The 21,690-nt window shown below is 37.9% G+C and overlaps 1 protein-coding gene across 1 annotated transcript; it reads right to left on the reverse strand.

Moving 5' to 3' along the window:
• Window positions 1-2,267: 2,267 nt before the first annotated feature.
• On the reverse strand, window positions 2,268-17,449 carry mttp (microsomal triglyceride transfer protein). Its single transcript, XM_084715291.1, has 18 exons — window positions 17,200-17,449; window positions 14,993-15,180; window positions 14,680-14,823; window positions 11,609-11,716; window positions 11,397-11,513; window positions 11,167-11,306; window positions 10,938-11,088; window positions 9,321-9,478; window positions 8,995-9,163; window positions 8,449-8,556; window positions 8,103-8,315; window positions 7,782-7,993; window positions 7,569-7,666; window positions 7,319-7,440; window positions 6,730-6,957; window positions 5,644-5,768; window positions 2,605-2,775; window positions 2,268-2,491 (listed from the first exon to the last, which is right to left on the reverse strand). The coding sequence occupies exons 1-18, from the start codon at window positions 17,261-17,263 to the stop codon at window positions 2,344-2,346; spliced, it is 2,664 nt and encodes an 887-aa protein (XP_084571417.1). The 5' UTR covers window positions 17,264-17,449; the 3' UTR covers window positions 2,268-2,343.
• Between the last annotated feature and the right edge of the window lie 4,241 nt (window positions 17,450-21,690).

Below are 21,690 nucleotides of genomic sequence, written 5' to 3' on the forward strand. Positions count from 1 at the left end.
TTGTACAGGTCCTATTTTGCCAGTTTGCCAAGTTTGCCATCTTGAAATGATCTGGTTTACAATTTTCATTAGAAACCACAAGGAGGCAAGAACTTTACACTGGTATCACTGGTTTCTAAGAATCTACAGCCACTCGAGTGGCTCTGTGGGTCTCTACTTACTTAGGCAAAACAATACTTGTAGCTAACTGTAATGTCTGCATGCTAATATCTGTCAGTCTTCCAAGTATTTGGTCATATTCTATAGTATTGGACTAAAAAAGCTGACCTGGTGATTAGATGGAGAGTGGTGATGAGATTCATCCAGTGGGAACCATTAAAGTCTGCTGAAAAATTATTAGTATCCAATAGCTGTGACCGAATAATATTTCCATCCATAGAGGAGGTACATCACTGCATCTGTACTGGTTTTCATGTCACATGTAGAGAAAAGGATTTTGTTGGCCCAAACAATACAGCCTTTGTATCAGTCAAATTGCAACGTACATGGTATTCAGCAGACTTTGTGGCATTGCTTTGTGTTAATTGGCTTGATTTTAAATTTGTTGGGGAATATGCTTATGTATATGGTGCACATAGCTTATTAGTAAATGGACTGCATTTATGAAGCGATTTTCTAGTTTGCTCACGACCCATATCAGTTACAACACATGTCAACAACATTCACGTTATTTTGCCCAGGGACATTCAGGGTCCTGGTTCCTCCAGTCTGACATGTAGACTGACATTTTGGGAATGAGACTCAATGAACCATCTTACTGACCTGTGACTGACCAAAGTCTCTCACCACCTGAAAACAGAGCCAAGAGGAGGAGCAGACATCTAGATTTCACTCAAACAAATTACATTATTCATTATTGTGAAACTTCTTCCCAATGACCCCAAAAAATACACTGAAAACTGCACCTTTAATGATCCCATTCTGTAACACAGAACTTCTGTTATAACTTTGTGGTCTTTAAGCTAAGTTAACCTGGTGATGTCTTTCTCAGATATATGAAATTAGTGGAGTGCCCCTTTAAAGACAAACAAACCCCAAGAGGGTTATCCAGTTCTGTTGCAAACATTGTATAATTGCTCACACACCTTTTTGCGCCATATAAGTCAATCAGTCAAAAGTCATAGGTGTTCCAGTGCACATTTATTGTCAGCCAATTACAGATCTGACAAACTGATCACTAGATATGATCGCTACAAGTTTAGCGTAGCTCAAAAGTCTTACAACTAGACAAAGGTTTTCAGACAAAACAGAGGAATTACAGCCACGTACAAAAAATATATTCAAGTGTTGATGGATTCATTTTTTACCTCAAATCTTGCAAGTACAAAGTAAAGACAATGCAGACTAATCGTCTCCGTAGGGACAATTAAAAATCACCAACGTGATTAGAAAAAAATTGGAATTAACTGACATTACTTCGCTGAATAAGTTATTTCAAGTGTTTTTACAGTGATACAGTGACATAAAACAATAAATTGCTCCTCCTTAGTAAAAACACTGAAATTAAAAACAAAGGAATGTTGTCAGAAAGGAGCGTTTCTCTTCACGGGGAACGTTTACACACTGTCTCCAGTGTGATATTTACATCTTTACTGTAACTGCGCTGGGAAAATTACAGTGGTTTTATTCATGAGTATTAACCATCAAATAAACATACATCCTGTGTGTGTCTACCCATCATAAATACATTTTCAAAGAAATCCATAAAAAGACAATTCCTGATTTCAAAACAAAATGTCAAATTAAAAATGACTTAAATACTCACAGGAATGTAAACATTGCATGTGTTGTTAAAAAAAAAAAAAAAAATATTCACCACTTTTTTCTCTTACAGTGTTTCACTGCATGAGGCTGAGGTGTGATAGCTGTCCCTGAATGCAATAAACCCTCTTTGAGTGACAATACTCACACTGTAAACTCTAACAAAAATTGAGAAAATTCATAATTTCAAGGCAGCTGTTTTCACTTTTTTTGTTTTAAGCCAAAACTCAAGCTCCTATTTTTTTTAAATAAAAAAGTCAACCTACAGTCTTTTGTTGAGAAATCCCCAAAAGAGCTGTGAACCCATGCTTGAAAATGGTTGCAAAATGAAAGTCTTAAATTATTAACCATTATTCAATTTCACTTTTATGATTTGAGTGCGCTTTTTTGGTTTCTAAAACTTTTTCTAAGAAGATAAGCAAATGATCTCAACGAAAGATTAGAGTTCGGTCAAATTTAAGTAAAGTTAAATGAATGATGATGACAGTTGCCTTGATACGATGAAGTTTCTTAACTTTTTACCTTTTTTTTTCTTTTACAGTGTAATGATAACTCATTCCAGGATAGTTCATCATTCACCTTCTACCAGCTGGAGTCAAAAACTTTCTTGCACATGTTTGAGTTCTCCTGGTGAAGAGGGAATTCAGAGCCGGGGACGAGCTGCTTCTTGCTCTTCTTGCTCACTACGCTCTTTCCTGATGACAGGCTCTCGTACTTGGTCAGGTATTCACTGAAGAACATCAAGAAGAAGTAATTAGACAAGCAGACAAGATTTGTGTAAGATGATTCAAAAATAAATCATGATAGAGGACTGCAGTCTTTACAGGGATGGTCTCATAGTACCTGTAGGGGAAGGTAGTTTTGTCCATCTGCATGCACACCAGGAAGGGATATTCAGAAAACTTGACAGTGGTGATGAAGTCCAGCGATGCCTCTGTTTCAAAGCTGACCTCCACACCCGCTCTCATGAAGTCCATGTCCACCGTAACGTTTCCAGTGACCACCAACGCTCCCCTGAAACCAAAAACAAAAGTTAGTCAGAAGTTTGAAGACAATAGAGTGGAAGCACTGCTGAGTCTTTCTGTTGGTCACATACAGGCGCTCTCTGGATAACTCAGGTATTTTGTGCACATTCTTCTAGTGCATGGGTGGAACAGTCCCAGTAAAAAATTAAAACTGCCTCCTTCAAAAACAATCCAAGGCACACTGTAAGGTTTGTGCAAAATTAAAATGCCTTTATTTTACATGTCAAAAAGAGTTAAAAATGACCAAGTCTTACCCACCAACCCCAACATCTGTGTTGCTAGTGTGCCTTGGATTCTTTTTTGACGGATACTTGCAATTTTTTTGTTGCCAAGGTTTACACGTGCAAACAATTTGCCTTGGTGTTTTGGCACATAAAAATAAACATATTAAGTAGAACAATATAAAGAAGGATAAAAGCAAGTACTGCAAGTCAAGAAACAGATAATAAAATGAAAGGACCGTACAGTTGTGTGCAGCAATGTGCAAAGAATTCACTAGGGAGTGTTCAGAGGTCCAAAAAGAGTCTGTGAAAGTAAGTTTTCCCAGGTGAAATATGACATTTTATTAAAGCGCATATTAAAAATACAAATATTTTACATACTAAATGCCCCCCCAAAAAATTCTTTAATTTTATTTCAATTGCAAATTCATCGCCTTTGAAATGCATGTGAAATTGCTGTTCAAAGTGTTAGAAAATCTTGTGTAGCCTAAGTTGTGTGAATTTATTCTATTCAGTTTGTCTAAAAGCCACCGGACAGATTTGTGAGTTCTTCACATTTTAAGTAGTGTAGCGTTGCTATGGTTACCTGCATTCTATTATACCTGTGTCAAAGGTGATCTGATCTACGATTGTCAGTCACAACTTCAAGCCAATCAGACACTACTAACTTCTTTAGCCTTCATAAGTTATTAGTCGTATCTATTATGGTATGTGGTCCCTGTTTGTGACCATGTATGTGTTTTATATAGTTTGTATCAGTGACTCACAGTAAAGGTCAGACACTAACGAGTAGAGTTTAACCACCATGTAACAACTTCCCCTTATGTGTTCAAATCAAAGCGTGTGCCAGCCAGTTGAACATCCAACCTCTGTAACTTTGCCCGCAGAGACATGCTTTGGCAAAGATGCCAGTGTGGTTTGTTCTGCGTCTATAGATAGACTGCCAGTCTATTATCAGAGTGGACGAGGTACAACTATGCTGATCCATTCACCTGCCTCTGCCATTCCCCTCCACACATGGGTCAAATCATCCCAAAGTCCAAATTCAAGATGTGACCCTTAAAGGGACAGTTCCTCCAAAAATTAAAAACACATTTCTTTTCTTCTTACCTGTAGTATTATTTATCCATCTAGATCGTTTTGGTGTGAGTTCTGCTAATAGAACTAAGTGGCCAAGTACCATTTAGTATTATAATCAAGAGAAGGTAGGCGTCTCGACGGCCGATACATACAAAATTCTGCAACTCACACCAAACAATCTTGATGGAAACAGCACTAAAGGGAAGATGATGCACATGTCCATTGAACAGGAGAAAATTATCAACAATAGAATTTTTTGTATACTATAGAACTGTACATCACATGTGTTAATAATTGATCATAAGACACAAGGGCAGGGTATTTTTTCAAATCTGGATCTAGTGCCAGAACAAAGCTTGAGTTTCAGTCAGGATACTGAAGTTTTTTTTGATGATTTACTTTGCTACGATAAGTAAAAATATATTTTTCTGCAAATAACAATTTTTAAATGCATCAAAAATCAAACCCACCAAAAAGCAAGTGAACAGGCTGAGGAATCCTCTTCAATTCAGTTTTAAATTTTGGTACTTAATGCTCCTACAAGAAACTTTTCTCTTTTGTTAATTTTGGACGTCCATGTGGTCAAAAGCAGTAGTGTTTCCTCCAGCATAACCACAAAATGTAACCTCAAAAGTAAATTTTATCTTTATTTATAAATCTCCTCTGTCTTTTTAACTGGCTAATGTCCGACTCACTGTAACTGCCCCTGGGAAAATATAAATACAGACTTGTTTCATCTGATTTCACAGAGAATCCAACTATAACTGAGGAACAACTATATAGAAATAACGGCTGAGTTATGATAAGTCATATAGATGCATTAATATTAAACTTAGACTGTTTCATAACCAGTCAAAAGCTCCTTGTACTAGCTTTAATTTTATTGTTAGGAGCAACATGTAGTTGGCAGCCCAGTCTTCCAAAGGAAAATCTCACCATATTTAAACGTTAAAACTCTGCAGCATCGCTCTTTAAATCCTGTTTCATCACCAGATGCCACAAGCAAACTGACACCAGCATGATGATGTGCTCCGTTTTCAGAAGCTACTGTTGTTCATCGACTGTAATGTTTTAAAATAGAGAACCAGACAGAACTGACGTCATATCCACACAAACCTAGAAACAAGACAGGCGTGAAGCACAATGCTGGAGTGTGTTCAGCATGCCAGTGGAACAAATGAATCAGGCAACACTTATAGACCATCTAAAGTTCACATGAATCCAGCATCAACAGGGATCTATTTGCAGTGCGGTGACACGGCTTGAACTTCAAAAACAACTTTCCTTTCAGTCACAAAGGTTGTTTTCGAAGAATTATCTGCCTATCAGAGCGACCTTTGCCCTGTAAGTACATTACATCATACTGTAGATACATAAAGTATTTCACAAACATACTCCGTGAGATAACTGTCATTCCACGGCTCTACTTGTGGCTTTGACCTATATATATATACATAACATAACATTATGTATAAGCTTTCCTGATGACCCATTTCAGCTAACAGGACGAAAACACCTGCAGAAGCTGGTTTAATTGTGTTGTCTCTCGTCCGTACCTGTTGTTGACGCTGGTCTTGGACTCCCTGTACCACAGACTGATCTCCATGCCTCCAGAGATGTCGATGGCCAACCCTCCCTGGAACTCTGCACTCGCCCTCAGACCAGACTGCAGCTGAATCACCTGGAGGACCAAAGATATTGATAATTATGTTTAAAGCAGTGACACCATCAGGCCTGAGAAATGCTACATCCCTGTGTCAGCTGCCCGCATTTAGACAACCGAAGTTATAAACTTGAGTCATTCACTATCTGTGTCTTTGTGCACATTACTGTAAGATTCTGACAAAGTCCTTGTATGTACTTGTACACAGTCCTTCTACCCATTCATCCACCACAACCTGCTCAAAGTGAGGACTATGTATGTCACCTCACTTCCCACGTCTCTCTGCCAGAAAGCCCCTTCTAACAGAAAGCTTTCTGCCAGAAAGACCTGAAGGCCAACTTCTCCCATGTGCACCATGCAAGTATAGATTGTGGGAGAAGTTGGCCTTCAGGGATTCCTGGCAGAAAAACTTAACCTTTCACTAACCCTAAGCTATCTGGCAGAAAAGCCTGAAGGCAAACTTCTCCCACAATCTATACTTGCATGGTGCACATGGGAGAACTTAGGACTTGGACTTTCCCCCCAAGGAAGCTGGAGTTTCACGCACATGACAGGCTTATTGTTGAGCCTTTTTTAAATTAAGTTGACTTACTGTCTTCAGTTTTCTTTTAATTATTATCTTCAGTTTTCTATTGCAGTTTGGTTAGGTATAAGAAAAGATCATGGATTGGGTTAAAAAAGACCATTAACCATGTGTTAGAAAACCAAAATCTTTTCAAACTGTTTAACAAATAAGTAATGCTGTTGTTTTCCTTGATATCAAGCTGAGCTACAGCCTGCCAATTTGACACTGTTTTGAAGGGGAATAAAAGTTTCTCTGAGCATTTTTAGAAGAGTCCTCTGCTCTTCCAAAAATTTCATATAGTTGAGGTAGTTTAACGAGGACCTAGAGTCAACGATCTAACTGTCATACGTGACCACTATATTAAGATGAAGCATAAACATGGTGCTGATGTGGTACACAGTGGTAACTGCTTACCTCAGAGTGATCAGTCAGCAGGATGAGGCCCTTCACTACATTCATGGGCTCCCCGGTCATGGAGAACATTTTGGACATGAGGTCACTGTAACCCTTGAAGAAGGTGACAGGCCGAAGCTGGATGTCGAACAGCAGAGCTGACATTCCAGCAAAAGACTCCAGGTCCTCCTCTCCCTGGTCAGGGGTGGCAGCAATCAGTGACTCCAGACCCTGGGCCTCAATTGCAACCTGGAAGAATATAAATACCCAAATTAGTCTGAATTAGCGATTTAATAATGACCTGTTGATCTGTTCCTGCACCTACATTTCACTTACACTGCATGAGAATTTAAAAGAGTTTTTTGGGGGAGTTTTTTCATTACTCTTTTGAGGGTCTACAGGAGAGGGGGTGTCACACACTGTGCAGACTGTAAAGCCCCCTAAATCAATTTGTGATTTGTGATATTAGGCTATGTGAATAAAATCTGACTTGACTCAAATTTCAAAATTATATTTCATAAGTTAATTCCCGCAAATGCTCCTGCAACAGCCCTGCCAAGCGTATTTTGTATATATTACAGTAATTTACTTTATTATTTGGTTTCCTTACCTGTAATCCATGTAGCATGGCTCCTTTACTAGCACCATAAATATTCATGTTGCTTCTCCTCAGGATCCCAGAGCCTGAATACAGGATGTCCAAGCTGTATGTGGAGGTCACATCAGCAGATTCTGTAGGAATTCAAATATTAAAATGCTCAGTCAACATGAATGTAACTCTTGTGATGTTATTTATCTTACTAAATCTTGAAACAATATATTTGGTCATTTATTTCAGGCTTGGAGGGTTGATTACTTACGTGCCATGAATCCTGAGAAAGCAGACGATGACCCAACCTTTGCAAAACGGTCATAATTGTGGGAAATCATGTCTTTCATAGCTTGTTGTATAACTTTGCTGGAAAGTAAAAAAAAAAATATACAATAAATGTCTGCAATATGTATTGAAAAAAATCTTGTTATTTATGTTCTGTTTTTTGTTAGCATTCTCATTTCTGTTGGTGATGACAAACCTGGCAGGCAGCTGGAAGCGAAGGATGTCCTGGATCTTGGACAGCATGTATTTGTTCATTTCGTGAGGCAGGTTTCCAATAGACAGAAGCAGATTCTGGACCTCTGTGTACGACGGATTGCTACTGAGGATGACATCAGCAGCAGCAGCTCTGACGTTTTTCTCATAGATCCGTCGATTCTGGTGGTAAACTCTGTTCACTGTCCGCTTAACCTACAAAGGACATAAGCAGTTGGCTTCTGTTACATGCTACTTAGCTCCACATAGCAGAAACACTCATAAGCATCATTTTAAATTACTTCTTATGTGCACTATGGCTCACCTCATCGGTCATGAGTTTGACATCGTATCTCTGCAGGGCAGTGAGGGCGATGGTGCTGTATGCTCCCACCTCTGACTCTGCGTATTTTGTGAAGATGGGAATGGCCTCCAGAAGCATCGAGTTCTTCAGAGCCAGGAGATACATCTGGACCTCGGACTCCACCTGTGTGCTGTCAGGACCGTCTAAGATCAGCTTCTTCACCTGCACCACCGTCTGAGAGGCGAACATACAGCAAAAGATCAAGACTTGGTTTAGTTTCCAGACTACAGACAGTTCATCATGATTTACTTTAAAATAACAACTTTTTGTGTGTCTTATCATATAAATTTTGTTCTTGGAAACTCACCGGTAAGTCACAGCCTCCTTTCTGACACAGCTTGTGGACCAGGGCTCCCATTATGATCACCACTGACTCTTTAATATCGGTGCTGCCGATCTTTCCCTTTGAAATATCCTGGAAAAAAAAAAATTGTGACATTAAAATTCACTGAAAAACATTCAGTTCTGCCATATAATCAAAATATATTATGACTGAGTTTGCAGATGTATTCTTAAGATTAAAATTTCTACATTTTTAGACATATAATTTAAAATGAAGAGGTGGTACTCAATGTGTAAAAACGTGGAAAGATTCATTAATGTCTCAATCATTTTGGGTTATTATTATTATTATTATTATTATTTTTTTATTTTATTTTTTTTTATTAATATTATTACCACTTCATAAAAAAGTCCAATTCCTGCATTTTGCACTGACCATCACAATGTGTAATAATTTATCATAAAATGCAGCAAATTATTACATAATGCATTGTTTCATGGTCTCTTATTTTTTCCACTACTTAACAACAAAAGGTGCAAGTTCTGTTGTTAACAAAAACATGACACTCACCAGCAGAGCCTGGAGCATCCTCTCGTTGGGATGTGAAGCAAAGCCACATGCATAGAGGAACCTCTCTTGCAGAACAAAACTTTTGGCATCAGTGAAGTTCAGGAATTCAAGCATGGCATCCAGAGATGCAGTGGTCTGGGAGGAGGTAACAGCATCCACCACCTGAGGTCTGAAACCAGCAGCAAGAAGGTAAACAACAGTGGTGAGTTAATATTATTGGATCCCGACCATCTCAACTTTAAAAGTTAAGACAAATTCAAAAAGCGGCAGGGTGATGGGGTCAGTAGGTAAATTAAGATGTAAGGAAGAAGGAGGAGCCTGTTTACAGAGATGTCTTGCTGGCAGTCTTCAGCACTTTGAGGATCTCGTCTTTGGACGCCTTCCTAATGCTCTGGATGAGAGCCAGGAAGCTGCGAGGAGCCGTGGCTTTGGACAGGCTTGCTGGCTCCAGCTGCTTCTGTTGAGCCTGCCAATGTTCAAAAAGCTAAGAGGGAGAACACAGGGGAGAAGGGATCAGGAGACAGATCGTCTTCACTCAATAATTGCAGCACAAAAATATACAGTATCTGTTTACTAATACGCTGTTATTTAGGAGTCATTCTGTAATAATGACTCACACAACCCAGACCTTAATACTAGGCACTGAAATGTTTAGCTGTACTGGTTCAATAAAGAGCAGATTGTGAGGATCTTGATGCACGCAACTGTATAAAAAAACACTGGATGTGCAAGCATTTTCCTAACTTGCCTCCTAGTAATAATGACTTGCAATGAGTTTATGTACTCAATTAAAACTAGAAAGATTAAATATTAATTCCAGTTTGCTAAAATGTCTTTTGTTTTGGTCATTGCCCCTTTCAATAATGTCAATTTTCCTAATTTCTATAAACCTCTAGGTTAGCAAGGCTTATTTGGAAGAGAAAAACAAGGTCAACGGTAAAATTATCACCCAATCCAAACCCAACACAATCTAATCGCTTGTGTTGTTTGCCCAGTTTGTCTCAATTATAGCAATTACACAATGTTTTCAGATCAAAGAACATTCTAATGAGTAAAATGTTATCATAAGAAATAAAAATGATGGCCAAAACCCCCAAAATAAGAACCAAGTTGTAATAAACTACAATTATTCTGAAGTATGCAAACTTGCAGGAAGGAGTTTCAAAATCTATTAAGAGCATCGGCTGCACTCACACACTTATATATATATATATACTTGTTATGTTTACGTGAATGTGTCAGTCAGACATGCCACCATGAAATCATCATGTCTATAGTCTGGAGGCAAAACAAACATAAACAAGACTAAGCCTGGGTTCCATCAACAGTGCCAACATACTGTGCTGTCTGTTTTTTTAATCTGCTATTACTTGGCCATACTGGTCCAACAATTAGGTCAACTGGTTTTTCTCAGAGGAGGAGAAATTTTCTGCCGAGCCATCATGAGTACTCTAATAATAGTTTTGTTAACTTTTAACTAAGGACCTTTAGATAGCTACAAAACATTGTAATGTTATCTCATCTTTTTAAATAGCAAGGAAAGAATTCAATGTTTTGGCATGTTTTTAGCTATCTAGGAGACAACATTTTTTCATTTTAATTTGGGTGAGTAAAAAATTGATTCAATTCTGTTTAACCTTGGTTTACATGAATAAACTTGGATTTACTAAATGGACACAAGTCTTTAATTGTGCAACAGAGCTCTGCTTCATTTTAAATCTGGATTTACTCATTTTATTCTTAGATTGTGGATGCAACCACATTTAAGAGTCAGAAGCCATGCTAGCAGCTCTGTGAGGCTGTGGTAAATGCTACATGCTAATATTAGCATGCCTACATGCTCAGGCTCAGTCATTATGATTCATCCTCTGGGGACCATGAATGTCTGTACAACATGGCAACCTATTCAATAATTTGGTGTGTGAAAGTGAACCGGTACTCACTGATGGACATCCCTTGCACTGGGATTTGACCTTCTCCGCCTGGATGCCAACAGCAGCCAGTTTGGCATCCACTGACTTGATGACCCCAGCTGCATCTTTCCCAGCAGCCTCCAGTGGTCCAGCCTCTGTCTTTACCAATGTGAGGGTTTGCCTGAGAAGAAATTCTAAATGAAAAGTGTGCCCCTACTAAAAATGCCAGTATGGAATTATTCTTTGTTAAGGCATTTACCTGGACGTGACTTTAGCAGCAGTGGATCTGCGGGCGTTAACAGCCAGCAGGTGTGTTTCTTCAGCCACGGCTGAGCGGATGAAACCATCCTCAAATGCGAACACTGTAACAGAACTGGACTTCCTGCTCACACCCAAGACCTGAAGGGGGACACAATCAGTGCATGATTTATGAATGATTCAGTAAGGTTCATACTTCAGCACGGTGAGTTTGTCTGGATGCTGACATACCTGACTGTGTGTAGTGAATCCAGTCTCTGCAGTCTTACATGTCTCCAGGATCTTGGTTCTTGTCACTTGACCTTTGACTGCCTTGTACTCGACGGTGCATCTTCCAGACACGTCATTCTGTTCACAGACATTACGTTCGTGCACATTAGCTTCATGTAATAAAATACTAAAAACATGAATAAATGTGATGGGAGCATGATCATGCCATTTACCTCAATAACCTTTCCGGTTTTGAGCTGTACTTGCAGCAAGCTAGCCAGCCCTCTTTTGATGTTCTTGATGGTTGCAGGTTCGGCCCAGTAGGAATAAAATGCTTTTGCCTACAGCAGATGTGTAAAAAAAAAAAAAAAAAGCAAAGTTAAATAATGCTTTTGAACAAAAAAACTGAATAAAGTAAAGATATCTTGAATCAGAACTCACTATATATACTTTATTGTTCTCTCATAGTTCCATAGATTACCTATTGTGTAGTGGTACAGAGAAACATGTACAAAACCAATACTAATCCAGTGTTCATGCTACAGAAGAGAGCTATAAGAATTGTAAATCGATCGGATTGTTATTGTGTAATCATTTGCATTTTGTAACATAAAATAGGAACTTTAAAAAAGTACTCAGCCCAGAAAACATAATGGGAAAGGAGGGCCGTATTTCAGACTGTGGCACCACCAGGCAAGGAATTTCATGACAGCCATGACAGCCATGTCCACGGGGACCCCTCAAATTGGCTTTCTGCCCCTAAAAAAATAGTGTCCAGCAGTCACAAAGGCCTTGATGCCTCGCCCACACCCTCTGCTGCTTTCCTGTCAACACGGTTTTTAGACACCAGTGTCCATCCTTAACCCTTTTGTTAAATTTATTATTTCTGTGGCTTTTGTGCTCTAAAAAACTGACAACACCAAAGACCAAGTGGCTCTTAAAATGATGAAATTTTAATTTCGTACCATTGCAAACCTACTATCAACAATGGACGGCAAAGCGTTTCATCCAGCAGATAAAGTAGCCACTGAGGCAAGCGACCAACAGTACTGAACGTGCTGCAGCTCACAAAGGCTTTCAGGGTGTCAGTTTTCCTTCTACAGAAACACGTGTTTATGGTCATGACATCAGAGACTATTTACATTACATGCAGAAATAAAATATATTCTTTGAAGTGCAGATCAAACACAAAACCAGAATACTTTGGCATTAGCACTTTAAATTTTTAAAAAGACGATCTCAACCTGGCGTGCGGTATATTGTCTCTAATTATATCCTCAGTACACATTAGCACACAGCAATGACCGACATGAAAGATGAGTCAGTCTTATGTTTACCCACATATGTTACTGATATCATATTAAAATAATGGAACCAAACCACAGTCAAATGAGTTTAGTTCATCTTGGGAAATATCATATCACACCACCACACAGTTCTGCAGTGAGGCTTCAGTTTGGCTCAATAATGACATGCTCTTGAGTTGAGAAAGCAGCCAATTACATCATCCTCACTGTCTCCTATACAGTATGTAATTTATTTGTGGCACTCAGCCACAATATCAGCCAGGACCACCATAAATAGACTGTCCACTGCCGCTCTGTGTGTTTTTCCTGACGCATTATAAATAAGTTTACAACATTGGGGGGGGGACACTGATCTGTCCCGTTTCTGTCTACGGCAAAGAGTGTAATAGACCCACCACTCCACTAGAGGATACCCTGTCGGTGTCACGTTTTTGCCTCACCTAGGTGTGAAAAGTACACGCGTATATAAAGGTGCAGTAGTATAAGGACGGAGTATAAATAGTGTGAAGTATAAACACAGGACTTCCACACAGGAGACCAAGATTTGATTCCTGTGTGAGGAAAAGTGTCAAAGTTGGTTGTTTTATGGAAACAGTTATTTTAATCCAAAGCATGATCTTTTCCTAAAATTAACCAAGAACTAACCCTGACCAAACTGTGAGTTTCTCCTCAAGCTATAATCTGAAAGTCTAAATGGGGAATGCATATGTATTATTGCTAACTTTACTGCTCTATTACACACTTTGACATGTTTGACATCTTTAACATGTATTAATCCTCAAAGGGAACGTTTTAGCTAAGATTTGGACTCTATCGCAGATGTATTCCATAAAGTATGCTGTTGGAGTATCTCTATCTATATACATCACTGAAGTCCTGGCATTGTGTGAAACCAACATGAACCACAAACATGTTTCTGTTTACTGTACTTTACACTGGGTGTTACAAATATTGCTACCTTCTTATAAAGGATTTATAAGTTGTAACCAATCATTTTAATTATTAATAAAGCATCTACTATTGCTTTATAGATCAGTTAATAAGCTACTATGTCAAACGGTGTCAGACTGAAACTAATGTTACATTATTGAGCTCCAGTTGGAAAAAGGAATACCAAAGATAATTTTGTTCAGATACAAAAGTACACAGTGATAAACAAAAAACAAACTTAAGTATGCAAAATGCATAAGTTGAAAATCACAGGAAGAGAGGCATAATTTTTTATCTTCATTTGACATTTCAAGTTGCACAAAGTCTAGTTAGTTATGACTTGTTTAAGACTTGAAACTGAAAGTTTGGTACATGAAATTTGTCCGTCTAGACTTTGAAATGAAGCCTTTAATTACAGCTTATAAACCCTTTATAAAGTGGTTTCTAATCCTTTACTGTATGTGGACTAATAGATAATCAAAAACATTAAAACATATTTAAAGAGATCTTTTCACTTGCTAGGTCTATAGTTATAAACCACGGTCACATGCCTTTAAATGAGGTGTTTAACAATCAGCTTCCTATCATTCTTTAGGTGGCAATTACGCATTATTAGACAGCATACAGTGATAATGATGTGATAACAGTGATTGAGTTTGAATAAAACATCTCACAGCCAGTAAGAGACCGCATGAGCCTTATCCAACAACCCAGGCCAGAGCCACTCAGGCTGGTTCATTCATTCATTGACCCTCTGAACACTGCTGACCTTTGCACACACAGACATCTTGTCAGGTATTTCCCCTGCCAGCATCATCGCTCCAGCATAACGAAGGCAAGCTCATTAATTCTCTGAGGACAATTACAGTGGAGTGCCGGAAGCACTGACTTTACAACATTACTAATGTAAGAATCTCTCACATGTAGAAGATCAGAAATTGACTGAAAACAACCGTTCATATAATATTTAGGAAAAACTAGAAAAAATAAGTGGTGTAGCCACTGACATGAATATGTTTTATTAAGTCCGTGACAAGTGCCAAGAGTGGAAATGCTAATACTCTTACCTTTCCATTTTTCAGATGCACAAAGAATGGTTTCGTCAGGGCTGCTAGTTTGGTCTTCCCCAAAACGCTCTCTGCTGTGGATCCATGCAGGATGTTCTTCTTCTCCGGTCGAGGGGACGCAGGGTCGATCTTCACATTTGAGATCTGTCATTCAGAGAAAAATTCATGTGAGCAAACAGTGGAGAAGAGGAAACATGCAAGTTTTACTACCAGTTTAATCAAAAGCGTATGTGTAATCAGGCCTTTTTTTTTTTATAAATGTACTTCAGAATGACATCACGTCCTGTCTGAACATGTGATTGGACCGACATACCGCCAGCTGAATTAGTTGGTCATCTTTGCTGCTGGGATCTCTCCACACGAGGTTGACGTCTACATCGCTGGAGATCCTGTAGCCAGCACTGCCCTCTTTTGACCCCCTGCTCCTGTCCACCAGCACCTCAGTGCTGTAGCTGAATTTGTACAGCTGGTTGTTGTTCAGCCGGGGTCCAGCAGCACCACCTGAAGAAACACACGAAACACAGCAGGTGAGCCGACATGAGTGGAGAGCTGTGTTTTACATTACCATTACCAACCATTTTCTAAAGGCTGACAAATACATTTTCATGTCTAACCTTTGGTTTCATATTATATCAGCTAGTAGACAACTGAAATTTGACTTAGAAATCCATCCTGGTGAACATTCATCATCTTCATTTGTTTGTCACTCAGATAATAACACAGTTGTAAGCCGTGACTGTTTTAAAAACTCTTCCTCTGTGGTGCTTTCAAGCTCTACAAGTCTGTGTGTGTTGTCCTGGGAAACAAACAACAAGCAAACACAGGTATTGTGTAAAGAATAATGTTATTTTGGTAGTTTCTTACATTTAATTAAAAAGTTGCAGTTTGGGAGCAAACTCTCAAATCTCAGATGATACTGAAACTTTGACACCAGAATTGTCAATTAATCAAGCACTCGACCAAAAGAGAATCTATTGCAAACTATTTTAACAATCGATTGATCAATTCAGTTGTTTTTTTCAAGTAAAAATGCCAAACATTTGCTGGTTCTAACTTTTCAAATTACTGCTTTTCTTTGTCATTTATGATGGTAAATGAAGAGTCTTTGTGTCTTTAGGTTGGAAAAAAGATGCAATTTGAAGATGCCACTTTGGGCTCTGGGAAATTGTTTTAAGCATTTTTCATATTTTTTGGGGTCATTTTATATATTACATGAAAAAATGGCAGATTAATCAATAAAATAATTGTTAGTTGCAGCCCTATTTGATATATGACAAATTGTTCACTGTGATGAATAATTAGTCATTGTCTTTTTGCCAAAACAATTTAAAAACATCAGACATGCTGGGAGGGGGATGTCTGGCATACATCATAATACATACATAATAATAGATTATTAGTGATCAAGTAAAACAATAACTGATATTTTGAACACATACACTTGCAGTAAAAATGAATATCTTGGTGTCAAGATTTAAAATAACAGAAACTCTAACACAAAAGTTGGTTCAATGCCCAGTCTTTGACATTTCCTAAAAGTGTGTTATGTAGCATGCACTAGTGTTATAATCATCACTGTTTTTAAAAGAAGAACTCTCACTGATCATAGTGCGCTTTCTCTTCTTTCATTTTTTTGTTTCCTTTACAGAGAGACTACCTGTGGACAGCACTGAGGTGATTCAGCCAGCGGTCGTTTAACAAGGCGTGTTCGAAGATAAAAATCTCTCCTCTGCTCTATTAATGACAAGCTTTTAGGTTAGATGTGACATTAGGCCACGAGGGAGGACAGACTGACGTGTCAGTATTTGATTTCATCACCGGCCGCTGAGGATCCAACACAGAGCTGAATCCAACAAATACACAATCTGAGTCAACGACTGACCGAGATCAGAGGTAAATACACCAGCAGAAATAAAATATATGTTGTGTTCTATCGTTCTTGACTTTGCTCTTATTAATCAGAGATGTCACAAACAGCAGTACAGTATGTGAACACCGTGTGCATTGAATCCTTCCAGGGTTCATTCATTTGAGGATTTTAAAGTCTCTTTTGCACAATAAGGAATAACAATTGTTTTAATGAATTCCATCTTTTTATTTCTGTTTGATGATAATAAATTATTTAAAGTCAATCAAATATCAAGCTAGGATCATTATAAATTGCAGTCAAACAAATTTGCCAACCCTATTGCCTCACTTATAGTTCCGACCTCCAAAAAAATGACATAAAAGTTAAAATATTGGATCTCTTCTTCTTTTGCTGGAGACCCCTTACAACCCACTGAAGGACCCCTGTTGGTCCCCACACCCCAGTTTGATAACCACTGCCTTACATCATCAGTCATTTCCCAATTTTTCCTCTATGAAGAAGCCTCCAGATCACAGCACAGAGTCATTTTGAGCTGCAAATAAATCCTCCTGGCACATTTCTACTTTTTGAAAATGAAGTGAAGATCAGAGCTAAATTAATTTACCCCAAAAACATCCCAGAAAAAAGGTCACAACGGTCCGTCTACTTACCTTTGTCGGCAGCTGAGACCCAGGAGGAGGCTGTACAAAGCAAGAACACAACCAGAGTTAACATTGCGTGTCCTCTCTCTGCAGCCAGGAGAAGCAGAACAGACACAGGACAGAGGAGTCAGTGGCTGAAGTGGCACCAAAGGGCCAAAAAAAAAAAGAAGGCAAAGCAGGTCCGAGCTTCTCCTATTATGTTTTATCTGGAGGGGAGGGCAGACTCCAAACTCCACGCTCAAGTACTAAGTACGAGATAACCAGCAGCAAATCATTAACCTGAGGAGGAGCGCACAACTGACAGCAACTTCTCAGCCAGATTTTAATACCTGCAGCAGGACACAGTCTGCGTCTGCGCACTGCCGCGTGATTGATTGATCAATGAGATGGGATTATCTGATTGATCAAGTTGATTAAGGGGAAGGTGAGACTCCCTGTCTGGATTTTTAGGTTTCCGGCGGGCTGCATGTCCCCAAAAGTCAACAAATAACAGGTTAAACTTACTTTGATGGGGGGAAAATATAGAAAAATGTTGTACTTACCGTGAGCAGGCAGAGAGACGTCCGCATCTTCGACACCTTTCACCTAATTTCTTCTTGAGATGAACACTCAGTTCTTTGTCGGTGTCTTGGTTGGAGGAAATGGGCAGTCTGTCAGTGAAACCACCCCTCCTGCTCAAATTACAGCATCTCAAGGGAGCCAGAAAGTTTGGTAAATTTCAGCTGAGGTCCAGTCTGTGTGAAATACTGAGGAAGAGATATTTTTACACAATAAAAATCTGTTTTGATCAGTGAGGCAATGATATATATCTTTTTAAGTCTATTCTTCTGCTATGCATAGATTAGTAAGTAGGCCTATACAACAATGCAGTACAATGTTGTCTTTAGTCCATGTTTATATTAATATTAATAGCCTTCATTTTATTTGTTTTGCACCTATTTTGAGTACCTGTGTTGCATATTTTAAATAGTGCCTGACAATGTAGTATAAGTGTGTGAATGAAGTTTCTATAAACGTTAATATTCTCTTTTCTTATTGTTCTGCATGCTTATAAGTAATAAATGATGAATAACTTTGTCTCTCTTATCAATGTTCACTGTCCTTGTTAAATAAACAAACAAACATAGAAGCTCAAAGAAGTCAAAATCTACTGATTAATGACTCAAGAAGACCAGTAATCTATATGGCTAATTACAGGTTTCAATAGGTTTCAACCTTGTATTTTTTTATTTTTTTATTTATTTTTTTTTTAATAAAATACCGTTTTAGCAAGAAAGCAGTACACTGTTTGTAATCTACACACATGGATGTGTGTGTGTATAGGGTATGGGGTTTGAGGGGCAGACTTTCAGGGGTAATTTAACTTGATGGCATCATTCATCACTTTCATCAGCAGCAATAACAGACCACTTAACACTTCTCCTGTTTTCAGTTTGATCATTAGAAACTTTAGAAACTTTGGGAACTATTCTCTTCCTTCCGAACTAGACCCGTTAACTGTATCATCACACAGAAAGAAGAGCGCAGCACAGTACAGCTGGTTGATGCAGTTCAATGAAAGATCGTGTTTATCGTGTTTTTGTCTTTTGGGTATTTTGAGCACCATAAGACAAGTGCTACATAGTTCCATTATATTCAAAGAAGAGTATAAGAGAGAAACTATGTTATTTTTAATTTTAGGGTGAACTATCCCTTTAGGACCAAACTTTTCATCCTAAAGCAAATTATTTGATCCAGTTCAGTCAAACAGAGCTTCTTATCCCACAGATCCTCAAATAAGTGTAAACAAAAAATGTGCAATGAGATAAACAATCTTATTCTATTCATTATATCATTGAACCAAGTTTTTTGTGCAGTCCATGGAAATATCAATCAAATTGCAAATTGCTGGTGTTTTGTTTTGTTTTGTTGTTGTTTTTGAGAGTGGTGGTTATCTGCTTTTGCAAATGAACTTTTCAAATGTCCTGCATTCAGTATCTTAATTAAATAAAAGTTCAGAATTATGAATCATCATCATCAATCTATTATTTAATACCACAAACAGGTTGATAAGTTAAGGCGCATTTAAATGAATTATAAATGATGAGTTTACATATAAAATATAATATGGACATAATTAAAATAAAATATAAATAAGTCAAATAAACACAACAAAATAACATAAAATATAAAATAATGAATAATTAAATGTGGAAAAGATGGGTGGAAAAGTACGGATGTATAGGATACACGTTTAAATTGAGGTATTAGGGAAAAAGATTTCATAATAATCCGGAAACCTCTTACTCGTTTTGTTATCAATTACAGTGAGCGATTTTAATTGAGAATTTAGTTTTATAAGAAAAAGATAGAATCTTAGAAATCAGTCTGCAAAACTTTTGTTTGTGAATTTTGCACAAATACTCAAGAGCTCTGTCATCTTTATTTAATTATCAAAAGTGAAATTAGGCTACACATTATGCATAAAAATGGCTCCTGTCAGTTGGTCTTTATTTATTGCCTATTTCATGTTTTTCTAAACTTAGGTTTTATATGTTCATTTTCCCTCTTCCACTATATTTATCTGACATTTACCTGAGTAAAAATATTTAGTTGTGAAATGTAAAATAGATGTATAAAGTGGCATAAAAGTATTCAAGTAAAGTACAGGTTATCTCAAAACTGAATTTAAGCACACCACTTGAGTAAAGTATACAGTTAATGTGAATTTGACTGAGCAGCCAGTGGATGTCAGTGTTTGTCTGCTGAGGTTGACTGTCTGTCCTCCTCCGCTGAGACGGTGTCCAGTTTGGAGTTTCTGTTGGTGAATCTGAATCTATCGCAGTATTGAAAACAGAAAGAAGACCCCGTCAGCTCTGATGTCTTTACAGATCGTTTGGTTGAGATGATTTAATCTTCCTCCAGCACACAGACATGATCTCAGCTGTATCTGATGATTCGTTCGCTGTCCTGAAGCTGGATGTCTCCGTCTCCAACAATTAGAAAGCTGTCAGTGTCCAGCTCCAGTCAGCTGCTGTACTTCTTCAATATCTCACAGATCACCTGCAGATAAAGTATGAGGAAGTTTGTCACCACCTGTGGCAAACTGTGGAAAGGTTACTTCTTTTTTAATGAAAGGGATTTTTATATTAACTTTTAGCTAAAATGAATTGTATTGCTGGAAAAAGATGATGGCACAGATCATAAATTACAAACTACTGCAGAGTAACTTCATCATAATGTTTATCATCACATAATCACACAATTGCATGAACATTTGATATAATCCACATGTACCAAACAATAAATAAAACACAGATTCTATATTATATTCTATATATAAAACAATTATTGTAGATACAGTATAATACAACACAATGCATTCAAAATATACCTGAAGGGCCTCCAGCAAGCTTTTCCAAAGTTTTGACAAATGTACAACACTAACAACAGATTTTAAACAGGTACACAGTATAAGATCTCTTATGTAAAACTAAAAAAATGTAAGAATAAGATAATAATAAAAATTTTAAATCACTTCTGAAAGTAAGTGGCACTAAATTAATTGAGGTAACGTGTACACAGCTGCTGTCAACAAATTTATTGGGAAAAAAATCTACATCTTAAGTTCATAAACTCAGAAAAGGGACCCCCAGTGTTTCAGGGGGCCCAAAACCTGATGAATATTATATGAGCTGTGTTTTTGAGAAACACAACATTTCCAGTGGTGTATTTCATTGTTTGTTTAGTTAAAAGGAAAACTTGCATTTTACGGAAGAAGATGTGATTTGGAACAACCTTCATTAGGATAATACAAGCACAAGAAAAACCTCACTGCTGTCTTATCAAATAAATGTATGATACAATGATCAGGTTCTTTGTTGACACTTTCACACAGATGAATGAATGAATGAGGCACACTCAGACAAAGAGACTCACTCACTCAAACAGCTTATTACATGTGTTATATTTAAAATAAAAAAGAAATCCCAATTATTTGGCAATGGTAATCAAAGCGTTTTGGCAGTTTTAACTGGAGACTGAGAGGAAGGTTGATTATATCAGCTGCAGCGATTCTGCTGTTGTTCTCCATTGAGGACCGGAAGCACCACTGAGGCATCTGGCCAAAGGTCAGATCATAGGTTTCAATCCCTGATAACACAGCAAACAGATACTCTTATCAAAGCCGGGTATCTAAATTACAAATTATCTGTGTTGTGTTGAAAGAAAAGTGCGTGAATGAGATTTATTTTAAGAGAAAAACAGCAATGTGCCTCTTCCTCCCTGATTATCGCTCCATGACTCCATGTTAAATCTAATCAACACATTACAGTCGGGAAACTCAAAACAGTCTGAAACAACATGTAAACAAGACGGAGACAAAGCTCTGCTCTGACCACCAAAACTAACCTCTGATCCATGTTGTTTTTTCCACCAACTTTAAAGAAAAGCAGTTCAGTGACAGATCTCTTGAATGGACGCCTGGTGACAACATGTTAATCGCTAAAATTGTTAGAAAAT

This window comes from Lutjanus erythropterus, chromosome 3, assembly GCF_056507025.1.
Source record: "Lutjanus erythropterus isolate fLutEry1 chromosome 3, fLutEry1.hap2, whole genome shotgun sequence".
Lineage (NCBI taxonomy): Eukaryota > Metazoa > Chordata > Actinopteri > Lutjaniformes > Lutjanidae > Lutjanus > Lutjanus erythropterus.

What these genes read in the sequence shown, in the direction of transcription:
- mttp (XM_084715291.1), bottom strand. Translation starts at nt 17,263, where the DNA reads ATGTTAACTCTGGTTGTGTTCTTGCTTTGTACAGCCTCCTCCTGGGTC. An exon ending in AAACCGGAAAGGTTATTGAG is followed by an intron (nt 11,514 to 11,608) that starts GTAAATGGCATG and finishes GTCTGTGAACAG; the next exon opens with AATGACGTGTCTGGAAGATG. An exon ending in GGATGCTCCAGGCTCTGCTG is followed by an intron (nt 8,557 to 8,994) that starts GTGAGTGTCATG and finishes TTTTTTTTCCAG; the next exon opens with GATATTTCAAAGGGAAAGAT.